Here is a 12,603-nt window from a genome sequence, read left to right as displayed (position 1 = left end):
CTCCCTCCCTCTCTCTCTCTCTTCCTCTCTCTCTCTCTCTCTCACTCCCTCCCTCCCTCTCTCAGTCCCCCTTTCTGTTTCTACTGGGTCAAGTGCATTTCTGCTTTGATTAAACAAATGCACAATTAATTACAGCAAATGAACAAGAAGAAAATAGTCGCTGACCAGATCCCCTGCCTCGGGTCTAACGTGAGATGTTCTGTGTTGAATTAGGTAGAAACAGCCACGGATTCCGACACGGAGAGCAGAGGCCTGCGGGAGTACCACTCTGTTGGTGTGCAAGTAGAAGACGAGAAGCGGTAACTCCCCCCTCAGGGTGGCTGTGCCCCCTCCCCTAGCCGCTTGCTAAACACGGGGCTGCACGATTCCAGATCAACCCCACACTGGCCGTCAGTCATTCCTTCTGCCTGCAGAGACAGGCCATTCATTTATACCCTGCCTGTTTATGTCGCTCAAGTCTGAATGAACATGGGTCGTGTCTTTTTTTTTTTTAAGAGGGAAGGGAATAATTCTTTTCAAAGTAATTCACCAGCTATTAAAATAGCATCACAGCTCTGAGCCCTGGGAGGTCAAAGTCCTTTATCCAGAATCCATCTTCAAAAGGAGACTAGGCTGAAGGGAGGGCAGACGTGCTTCTCACCTCACTTTGCTGGAAATAAGGGGGAAAGAGGAGAAGCGCGGGCAGGCAGAAGGGGGGAGGAGGCAGAGAGCAAACAAGATGTCAGCTATGTCCTGAAATTGTCTCACTTTAAGAGTTTTACCTAAAAGGATAGAACACAAATGTGTATCTGTGACATTATTTTTATATGTATATGTGCGTGGTTTTTCAAGACAGGGTTTCTCTGTGTAGCCCAGGCTGTCCTAGAACTCACTCTGTAGACCACACTGGCCTCAAACTCACAGAGATCCACCTGCCTCTGCCTCCCAGGTGCTGGGATTAAAGGCGTGCGCTGCCACGCCCAGCTAGATGATGTCATTTTGAAGCAGTGAAGGAAAATTGTTTCCCTTGTAGTAAAGAACATACTTGCCAGCTACACAGCACCAAAAAGCACCAGGCTCTACCCTGAAAGTTGCAGGCGCCCTCTCCTAAGGACGGTGCTGGGGGCAGTCTTCCCGGAACGGTCTCAGGACCAAACAGGAAAGATCTGGACTGCAACGAAATTCAGATTATAACCTAAAGATGTACAGAGGGCACTGCTTTATATATAAGCCACAGTTTATAAACACAGCATGTCTCTAGGTTAGTGGTTCTCCAGCTTGGGTCTCGACCCCTTTGGGGTCCCTTATCAGGTCTCCTGAATAGCAGATATTTACATTGTGATTCATAACAATAACAAAATTACAGTTATGAAGTAACAAAGAAAAATATTTTATTGTGGGGGAGTCACCACAACATGAGGAACTGTATTAAAGGGTCACAGCAATAGGAAGGTTGAGAACCACTGAGCTACGCAGAAGGTGGCCTCGGTACGCTTGAATGGCAGATGGGTGGTACCTAGAATTTGAGTTCAGTAGATGTGGAAGTCCATTCAGTTGTCACACCCTGTGTTCCTCACAGTGACACTGGAGCACCACAAGATGAACTTGCCAGTGGGTGTAGCTAAGGCCCGGGAGTGTCCCGCGAAGGGTGTGGGAATGAGGCAGCATCTCTTCTCTCTCCTTCCCTCCTTTTCCAGGCACGGTCGTTTCAAGCGCTCAAACAGCGTCACGGCGGCTGTCCAGGCTGACCTAGAACTGGAGGGCTTCCCTGGTCACATCACCATGGAGGACAAGGGCCTGCAGTTCGGATCCTCCTTCCAGCGACATTCTGAGCCCAGCACCCCGACCCAGTACGGGGCGCTGAGGACTGTGCGGACGCAGGGCCTCTTCAGTTACAGGGAGGACTACAGGACACAGGTGGACACTGCCACCCTGCCCCCACCCGACCCCTGGCTGGAGCCATCACTGGACACCGTGGAGACAGGGAGGATGTCTCCCTGTCGAAGGGACGGCTCATGGTTCCTGAAACTGCTGCACACAGAGACGAAGAGGATGGAAGGCTGGTGTAAAGAGATGGAGAGAGAAGCTGAGGAGAACGACCTCTCGGAAGAAAGTAAGAGTTTGCCTTTCCCCACAGTGTGTCAGACTGGTAACCTCTCGGGGAGGCAAAAGGATGAATGTCGGTATTGGTAGGGAAATGTCCCTTCCACATTTGAGCACAGGAAAGCCAAATGTTCGCTGCTGACCTCTGCTCCATCCTGAGAAGCAACATAAAACATGGAAAGACAAGCAGCTCTCGCTTCCGTGGGGCGCGCTTGCCTTTTGGTTTAGCTTCATTCTGTAGGTTGAGTATGAGCTCCCACTAACCCTTCCCCAAAGGTGGGCTAAACGGCTCTTTTCGCTAATCAGTTCCCTGATCGCTGAATTTGGAGCATTCTTATTATTGTCCCGTTTTTATAATCCCTGACATGACATTAGAGGAACACCAAAGCAAAGCAAGAATTACCCACTATAGGTACAATAGGACTCTCCTAACCACAGGACCCACGACTGAGCATGCTCAGTGGACACCTGTCCAAACACTCAGGTTCTTAGGTCCCCGCTACCCACATAGTGAGTAAAAGATCCCCTCTCTACCTCCCTCTCTTTCACTTGAAGAAATTTGCCACCAAGAAGTGGAATCAAGTGGTTCACATGTGTGAATGTGGCTTCCAGAAGCTGGGGTGAGGGTGGGGATGGGGGAGCGGAAGAGGACAAGGAAAGAGAGGGAGGGAGGAGAGAGAAAAGGAGGGGAGGATGGAAAGGAGTGAGACAGGGAGGAGGGAGGCATGGGAGGAGGGGGGAAAAGGGGAGAGCACAGAAGTGAGGGGAAGAGGGGAGAGAAGGGAAAGAGGGAGGAACAGATTGAGTAGGATTCAGAAATCATAGTTTTATCTATATTTTATCCTGACATTGTTATGAGGCAGTTCTATTAATAAACCCACCAATTCTTAAATTAGTAAGCACATTGATCAAGGAAAATGGATTCAGCTAATTTAGTCAAATTAAGAAGAGAGAACTACCAGCTTTTCTCAGCTTTTTCTGTAGCAATGTCACGTTTATAGGAAAGATTAAACAAAAATGAGAAGACGTAAGCATGTCTGTAACCTGTCAGAACAGGTCCTCCTCTGGCCGGCTCTTCAGCCTTTCCCTTCCACCAACGCGGGAGGCCTGGGAATTGTTTTTTTTTTCAATTCTTTGGAGTCCATTAATCTGACAACTAAAAAGAGGGGCATAAATGTCTCTAGAACATGTCACCTGTGACCTCGTGGCACAACAGTAGTGCGTCTGACTCCAGAACCTCTCACCCGCCGGGACGATTACACTGTTTGTGCTCACGCCGTCCTTGTGCATCCTAGAGGTTCCAATCTGCTTTTGAATATGCAAATGTGGATGCAGTGGTTGCTCTGTGTGTATGATAATGGGCGTCACCTTATTTTCTTCTCCGGGCTTAGTCTACACTGTACTTTCCCAAGGGTTAGACACTCTTTAAAGGCAATGTTTATTGACCATGCACTGTCTGCCGAGGTCTATGCTAAGCATGTCACATGTGTGCCTTGGTGCTCACTATTATAAAATGGAAGGTGACATTGCCAAGCATGGGCGGTACCGGGGGTTCCTATCCCCATTGCTCAGCCCCACGCTGAGTGTCTGCCTCGCACGTTCACAGTTCTGTGCGTGACTGCTCTGTTTCTGGGGATATCCTCACTCTGTCCGTTTTCTTCTGCTTTCCTAGAAAATATGTGTCGCCCCCCCCCCCGCCCCGACACAGTCTGTCTTTCCACTCCCAGCTGCTGTCGATCCCGTTTGTGGTCCAGGGAGAATTCCGAGGCTGACAGGTTATTGGGGCAGGGCTGTGGGAATACAGAGGTGGAAGATGGTCACAGGTTGTAATTTTCTTTTCTCTGGGGGAATCCCAGAAAACTGTGAAATTCCTGTTGAGCCACAAAAGCGCTTGTACGTAGCTGCAGTGGCCACACGATCCAGCGTCACAGCTGCGCGGTGTGTGGGATGTGTGCCTGGCAGCCATTGGCTCTGGGAAGGCCTCTCTAGGCCAACTAGAGATCAGAGTAAATGCCCCCGCCTCCTGGCTGTAGTCTCTTAAATGTGCTATCTAGCATTTAGGGGATTGTGAGTGTTATCATCTGTTCTCTGTTAGCGATGTTTATGGTCAGCGGGTGTTCATTGAGTGCTTGCTTGGCTAGCCGCTCTCGGTAGGGCAAAATCATATAAGAATGAGTAGGTTTTGGCAGAGAAGGGAAGGGTGAGAGGGGAAGGACCAGGAGAAGCCATAGACTGGAAAAACAGGACACGAGGATAATGAGAGAGGTGTAGCTAAAATTCTTCACAAACTCTGATCCAAGAGGCGCTCTCCATGCAGAAACTTCCCCAGTGCCTGTGTGGACAGTGCGGACTAGCGCGATACTCTGATGGTCCAGAAAGCAGATGCGGTCACACACAAGAGACACAGAGCGTAGAAGCACTGCCCTTCACACCTGCCTGGTGTGTATCATTTTGTACCCTGACGAGATCCATGTTTCTCAAGGGTTGCCTTGGCACTGGTCCTGGAGACTTCTGGGTCTCTGAATGCTGAGATCACAGTTGTTGTGTTTTACGCCTCCGTGGCACCTTCACACGAAGACTTCCGCAAACCAGGATTGGGAAGAAAGAGGTGGGGAGGAGGGCAAGCTTATCGAACAGCAGCATTCACGGTCCTCCCCCATCTCCTATAAGCAATTCCAGAATGGCAGGACACTGGTCTGTGCCCTCAGGTGTGGGCTGGGAGCATCGCATGGCCCTAATCCTGAAACAGCTGCTGAATGTTTGACTTAATGTTTTTGTTTCTCCACTGAGCTTGACTTCCACACTGTAAGCCTTGAGCACAGGGGACAGGGAGTAGAGGCTCTGGTGTCCCTAAATTCTAAACTCCTGGACACTCATAAGCAGGGATGGCATGGCTCTCACTGCGTCTCCCCCTGTGTGAGTAGCGCGTGCAGCTCTCCCGGGATCAGCCGCGTTCATGCCTCCCTGATAATGTTTAAAAGTAAGATAACCTCCAAGTCTAGTTCCCATTTTAGCAACAGTCATCAGTCTCCGCCCTTTTAAAATTAAGATTAAATTAAATGGCTTATTAAAGCCAAAACTCTGAGCTCTGAGTATTGAAATTTCCATTACATGAAATAATTTTTGCCCAAACTATAATTTTGTAATCACAGTTCACTGAACTGAATGAATGGATCTGGTTTTACTCAGTGCCATGTGGCTAATAAAGGCTAGCCTGAGCCAAATGCAAACTGGTTCAGGTTGAGTCCTATTGTGCAGGCCTCATAGTTACAGCTCAAAACTGGAAATATTTAGGAGATGCCGAAGACAGCTGTAAACCTCGAGTGTGGGGGTTTTCATCTGAATTAAAACAAACAGGTAAAACCAAAACTTACTACGTCTTTTGAAACAAAGAAAAATGTCCCAAGTACCTTGTTCAGTGACTGCACGGAGCGGGGTCTCTCAACACCCATCCAGGAGTCATGCCAGTGATGGGTGTTGGGGTTCCTTGTCTAAATAACCCCCAACATCTGCTCACTTGAGCATTCCCCAGTTGGATGCCAGGAGCGCCAGGCAATCAGGGAGCCCCTTTAGAGGTCAGTCATCCCAGGTCCCCCCTCACAGTCAAGACAAATAAGTGTCACAAGTCACATAATCCCAGTGTGGGACAGGTGCCTGCCACGGGGTTTCCCAGGCCGTTTTCCACGAGGGGTACAAATGTGTGTGGATGGGCTTATTCATGTAAGACCGAACAGTGTCAGGGAAGATGACAAACAGCACGGGTAAGGAGCACAACGCGGAAGAGAAACTGTCCCTGCCTCTGCTTGGCCAGGACATCTGAAGCAGCTGGAAGAGAGTGGGAGCAATGCTGACCTCTGTGCAAACCAGATTCCGGGGTACAGGCGGCAGCACTAAGTGTAGGGAGGATGCGTGCGCATTATCGGCCTGTCCCTTTGTAAGCCGAGGGGATACCCACTGATTACAGACTTCTCGGGGGAGCCAGAGAGTACGTCCAGTTTGGGGGCCAGGCTGGCAATGTTATCAGCTGGCCAGAATCTAACTAAGGGTGTGGGGAGATCCTGTGGGGAGCCAGACACCCAAGTTATATGCTCATGACCTGAAAGAGACAAGGCCTGGGTCCTGAAGGGACATTTTTGGGAGCAGTGCCCACCTCCTGCACTGCAGGGAATCCCAAGAGAGGCTGCCAACACCAGACAGTCCTTTCAAATTCTGCAGATTCTCTAAAGTCCACTCCGAATTTCAAAATATGGTGCTGGCATTTCCTAGCAAATTTTCATAGAATTAGAAATTAAACGAGACATGTGGAAAATAAATTCCAAGAGCCAATCTAGCTAATCAAATTTCTTGTGTGCACCAAAGGCCTGGGTACCATCAGGTTCTCTGAGAATTTGCATGCCGATGAGTGCCGCCTCTTATCTGCCACTCTTAAGAGGACACTGTTGAACCTCTGACAAAATTCAGCAAGCAGAGTGGTAAAGAATAAATTGAATTTTCACTTCAAATTCCCTGCAATTACAGGAAGCTATTTACAGTATAGGCCTCAGATAGGATCGCTCCCATTCACGAAGAGGCCAAGTTCACCTGCCATTAGCAGCCGCTCATTAGCCAGGATCCACCATGGTTTATCTCGCCGGCGGTGCTTAGTGCGTACCTGCGACAAGAACGGCTCCACCTTACTCCACGCCAAGAGGTGCCGTATATTCACACTGTGCTAAAGATTATGAATTGCAGTCTTATATGGATACCTCCACAGAATTCCGTTTTCAGGGGAACACAAAGATTAAGCATTTAAGCTTCAAATTTGGTAGAAAGAATCAGCTTTTGTTACAATTTAAAGAAATGGACTTAGTAAAGCAAATACATCCATCCGTGGCTTCTCTGATTTTATGGCACACATTTGATGAGAATGAGCCCTTTTAATATCATCAGTTACTTGTGTTACAGGGTAGAGAGAAACAGAAATCCCACCTTCCAGAAGCAAAATATTCACCTTCTGGACACCAAGACTGTTAACTATGCTCCTGTAGGGTTATCAGGTGTGAATGGGGCCGTGCTCCTGTAGGGCATCGGGTGTGAATGGGGTCATGCTCCTGTAGGGCATCAGGTATGAATGGGGCCATGCTCCTGTAGGGTATTGGGTGTGAATGGGGTCATGCTCCTGTAGGGCATCGGGTGTGAATGGGGCCATGCTCCCATAGGGCATCGGGTGTGAATGGGGGATAATGTGCTTTTCTATCCCTGTTTGAGATTCTGCTCAAAGTCCTGCCCACAGGCACCTCCCTGTCCCTGCATCCTCCTCTCCCTTCACTATAGGCCTGAACCCAAATCTGAAAATCCCAAATTCAAAACACCTTGAGCGGTGGCATGATTCGACGGGTGGAAAATTCCACACCTGACCTCATGGGACAGGCCGCAGGCAAAGCATGAACTCACAAAAGCTGATATGTAGGAAGCACCTGCCGGCATGCATAGAGGACATAGTGACGTTTAAGTGAATTTGGTGGTTAAACTTGGGTCCCAGCCCTCAAGGTCTCATTATGCATGAGCAAATATCCCCAAATCCAAAACAATCTGCAGTTCACCGCCCTCCTTCCTCAAGCATTTCTAAAAAGGGATGCTGGACCTGAGCCACCTCCAAGGGTCTCCATATCCCAGCCTTTCTCCCCTTCCTTTCTGCCCATCACAGTCGGATGGAGATCCACAGATCAAGACCTATGACCTCCCATTCTCTTGAGGTGGAAAGGAGTCCAGTGTGGTTGCATTCACTCAGTGATTAAATGTTCCGGGGTTTATCTTTTTGAACATACTAGAAGCAATCGAGACTTAGACCATAGCAGGCAAGTGGTACGTGCTCAGAAGAGAGGATGTGTGTGGTTGGATATGGTGAGAGTGAAGTGTGGGTTAAAGCATGGCCTCTGGGTGGCTCATGAAGCATCGCAGCCTCGGCTGTTGGCTGGGAGAGATGCAGACAGAGGTGCTCGCTAGGTTTGTCTCTCTCATCTTCCACAAATGTGGGATTTTTCATGATTAATTTTTAGAGAATAAAAATCTACAAGAAGGAGGAAGAGGAAGAGGGGAGAAAGGAAGGAAGGGAGGGAGGGAGGGAGGGAGGGAGGGAGGGAGGGAGGAGAGAAAACACACCCAAATAAGAAGTGTTTAGTCACTTTCAAGAGCACATGATATTCAAGAACACCCCTGGCTTTGAAAAGGTGAAGCATGCCCTCTGCCCAATGCCCTACGATTGGTCTCTGAGTCTCCTAGTCTTAACTGCCTCTCTCATCAGCCCACTATTTCTCCAGCATTGTCTTCAGCTCTGGTCTGAGCACCCACTCTCTGTCTTCATGTCTGGCTAAGGTAAAGAATACGGAAGCAGCTGCAGCTGGCTTATCAGCTCAAACATTCTGATACCAGTATCTGGTATATGTAGAATGTTTCTTTTTATCTCTCAATTCTGGGTGTTCCAACCCATTCCTCACTTAATGCTAGCAGTGGACTTCTCCACTGAGCACATCCTCAGCCCTCAAATGGACTGGTTGTCGCCATCACTGGTCTTTGGGGAGCTAGCCTTCAAGGAGTAAAGCTACGGGAACTGAGACCATGTCTCCAAACCTCAGTTTCATCCCCTGGAGATGACTGTTGGGCTGTGGTGGTAGACAGCACCATAGACTAGCTTAGGGCCTGCTTGCTGGTCCTCTGCTGGTCTGAAAGATCTTCCGACTTTCCTCCATAACCTCAAGAGTATGAACAGCCAGTTGAAACACACAGCTCTCCAAGGCATAGCAATAGGTCCTCTGGCTCTGCTTTCCTGAGGGACAGAAGTCCAGAACGCCTCTCTCCCTCACCCTTGGCTACTTCCCCCAGACAGAGCAGACAGATGTTAATCACAGCTGTCTTCCAGAGAAGTCTAGGAGAACGGAGCCAACCTGCAATGATTTGTTTCAAGGACTTGGAATGGGGTGGATGTCTTTGCTCACAAGGAAGCTGGAAGGAGAAGCTCACAGGTGGCAGCTAAGCCCGATAACCAAGCAGTGGCCCAGAGAGGGAGCCTAGAAAGCCACACTGCATGAGGTCTACGGGTGGTGTATGAGCAGGAGTCCGTGAGGGAAACTGGGCAGAGATAAAAGGGTCCAGCAGGAAGAAAGGTTCCCATTGACTCCCGGATGGTTTTGAGGCCTGTGTGAGCAGGATCCACAAAGCAACTGTTCTCAGGATGGTGCTGTACTCACAGGAAAGAGGAGAAGGACAATGAGAAGTTCAAGGGCACCAACCAGAGCTTTTCCCTTACGTTCTCTTAGACAAAGCCTTCCATTTTCCTGGTCTACATCGAGAAGCCATCACAATGTGTTAAATCCTTCCCATGGACAAAAACACATTTTTTGCTATTTTTAAAATGTAATGTTTGGCTAACCATGTAAAGCCATTGTGGATCAGGAATCCTTTGTAGCCCAAAGTTGAGTCCTGCTGGAGACGGTTAGTCAGGTAACATTAACCTCACGAAGGGTCTGATCAGCCAGTCAGACCTACTGTGTGGCTGATTCTGAGGCATGGCATGACCTTCCTGTGTGGCTGCCCTCTGGGTAGCCCCTCTGTATGTGAGACACAGCTCTGATACTACCATGAGATAGCTACCCTCAGTTCATTGGAGTATTTAACTAAATTCAGTGAGCTAGCAGATGCCAGTGTGCTTTCATCAAAACTAAGGAGTGTCCATCTCAGTACTGGTTACTGGGTCTTCGGTAGCCCATGGCTACTCAACAAGGGCTCACCTGAGCATCCACGCTAAACAAACTCAGGACCCAAAATAAGATCCTGTAGTACATACCACTTTAGTGAGCTTAACCATCCCTGGTACCCAGAGATGACAACCTCATAGCTGGCACCCTGTTAACTGTGTAGTCTCATGAGCTGGGAAGGAATAGAAATTTCCACTGATGGGTGTGTCCAGCATGGGCCACACTAAGCTCTAACCCCAGGACAAAGGCACAGATGGCAGTGCTGGTCCCAGCTTGCTGGACACAGCGTGTTCTTGCTCTTGTTGTTACTGACTAGGTCCTGATCTGTCCTGTGTCTCCCAGTTCTAGGCAAGATCAGGAGTGCCGTGGGAAGCGCCCAGCTGCTCATGTCCCAGAAGTTCCAGCAGTTTTACTGGCTTTGTCAGCAGAATATGGTAAGTGGCGTGGTGGCCCCATCCCACGAGGGCTGAGACGTACCTAGCTTGCCTTTTCACAGACTCCTCGTTACTTTTCAGTTGCTATGGCCAAGCAGCATGACCGAGGCAACTTACAGAGGAAAGATTCTTTACTCACGGTTTCAGAGGGTGTGATCATGTGGTGGGGAGCTTGGCGGCAGGTAGGCAGGCATGGTGCTAGCGCAGTAGCTGAGAACTTACATCTTCCTCCTCGAGCTAGAGGTGGAGAGAGCTAACTAGGAATTGCCTGGGCTTTTGAAACCTCAAAGTCTACCCCCAGTGACACAGCTCTGCCAACAAGGCCACACCTCCTAACCCCCCCCCCATTTCAAAATAATTCAACCAAGTGTAGACATATGACCCCTTGTGGGTGTTTTCATTCAGACCACCACACTCCTTGTTGGTTAAAGTGCCCCTAAGCAGGAAGATGGATGAGAGAGAACATATCCCAGCCGTAGACCCTCTTCCCTGACTCTGGAGACCCACAAATAATCCCTGATGATCCATACCTCAGCCTTAGGGACTCGCCTCAGGGGACTTACACCCTGGCCCTGGAGACACAGCCAGGGCTCAGAAACACACATCTCACCCAGACTTCAGTTCTGGAGACGCACACACCTGTCTCCAAGGACCAACATCCCATCCCCGTCTGGGACTCACACACCTATCCCTGGTTGTCTACATAGAGGCTCCAGCAACTCACCCTTAGGCCCGGGCTCCAGCTGGAAGCAGGAAGCAGGAAGCAGGGCATGCAGGTGAGAGAGAAGTCTGACTGTGCCTCCACTACTGGCTCAGCTCCCAGAAAACTCTCAGAAGCGGAGGCAGGAAATGGAATGCTGTGATGGCCAAGGTTGCAAGTAAAGGAAAGGATCTATGGGGGTGTTGAGCAAGACACACATCACATAGAGAGATTAAGAAGAGATCTTAGAAGTCACGTAAGCTGGGCGGTGGCAGCACAGGCCTTTAATCCCGGCACTCGGGAGGCAGAGGCAGGCGGATCTCTGTGAGTTCAAGGCCAGCCTGGTTTACAAGAGCTAGTTCCAGGACAGGCTCCAAAAAGTACAGAGAAACCCTGTTTCTAAAATCAAAAAAAAAAAAAAAAAATGAAGACATTTGGCCTTTGCATATCTTACAGTCAGGACAGAAATGAATGTGTCCTGGGCTAGATTTATGGATGCAATTGGCATAGATCCTGGGTCTTCCTGGAAAAGAGAGGAGAAACCAGTGTGTGTGTGTGTGTGTGTGTGTGTGTGTGTGTGTGTGTCCATACATACTAATCTTCATATATCAGCATATGCATGTACCCATGTATTGCACACACACACATTATTTGGTTATCATCTGACTAAATTACTCATATAATTCCATGAGAAACAGCTGAATCGTATGCATAGCTCTTTATGGGCAATTTTACACTCCAGATACTTAATACTGAACATTTTCCGTGAAGGCAGAAGGCTCTGCGGGGCTGTCATGGCAAAGGCGGCAGGTGTTCTGAGGGTGCGCGGCTTGCGGCTTGTTAGCTTACACGGAGACAGTGAACTCAGAGCCTGCTCCACTGCATTTGCAGGTGCAGCCCCCGGAGCTGCAGACCCAGGTCTTGCCTTGGGGCTGTTAAGGATAATGTTTTCTCTGACGTTTTCCAGCTAGCCCATTAAAGCGCATCATGAGGTTTAGACTTACAACATGTCACCTTTGGCATGAAGCTCTGGCGACATTTAAAGGGAACTTTGCCACCTTGGAAGACAAAGCTGGATTAAAAATGTCTGGCTATTATGTGTCGCAGTGCCTTCCTCTGCATACTATGTCTGCAAGATTGGTTTGATCGTAAGGAACACTGTGTGTCGGGTGGTCATTGTCAGGGTGGCCAGACAGCCTCTAGGGCTCCAAGGTACAGACCCTGCTGCGTCAGGATGAAACTTAGCCTTCCGCTTTGGAAATGTGCACCTCTTTGGCACAGCTTTGATACCTTTCAGGTTCAAAAACATCTGGCTGGCTCTTTCCTTTTCTTTTGGCTTCTCTTTGGGGTCTCTAAGACCCTTGGTTGGGGAATGGTGTCAGGGGACACAGGCAAAAGACCGAGCTTGTTTATTTGCCCTCAAAGTAGTGGTTCATAGTTGCTGGGGACGCTGCTAGTGGTAGACATTTTAGTTAGTTTACCAGTCGGTAAGTTTAAGAAAAAAACCCTAGGGGCTGGGCAGTGGTGGCTTGTGCCTTTAATTGCAGCACTCAGCAGGCAGAGGCAAGTGGATCTCTGTGAGTTCGAGGCCAGCATGGTCAACAAAGTGAGTTCCAGGACAGCCTCCAAAGTTACAGAGAAACACTGTCTCAGA

At 49.1% G+C, this 12,603-nt stretch overlaps 1 protein-coding gene across 1 annotated transcript in view; it reads left to right on the top strand.

Annotated features, from left to right (window-relative positions):
• The window catches only part of Dlgap2 (DLG associated protein 2), a 90,275-nt gene that overhangs the window by 73,291 nt on the left and 4,381 nt on the right, over positions 1-12,603 (top strand). Inside the window, exons 7-9 of the mRNA XM_050136583.1 lie at positions 214-299; positions 1,677-2,092; positions 10,158-10,249. Coding sequence (XP_049992540.1) covers positions 214-299; positions 1,677-2,092; positions 10,158-10,249 — 594 coding nt within the window. The remainder of the gene's footprint in view (positions 1-213; positions 300-1,676; positions 2,093-10,157; positions 10,250-12,603) is intronic.

This window comes from Alexandromys fortis, unplaced genomic scaffold (genome assembly GCF_014885135.2).
Source record: "Alexandromys fortis isolate MF-2015 unplaced genomic scaffold, M_Fortis_MF-2015_v1.1 scaffold_3, whole genome shotgun sequence".
NCBI classification, from domain to species: domain Eukaryota; kingdom Metazoa; phylum Chordata; class Mammalia; order Rodentia; family Cricetidae; genus Alexandromys; species Alexandromys fortis.
This window is presented reverse-complemented; position numbering and strand designations above follow the sequence as displayed.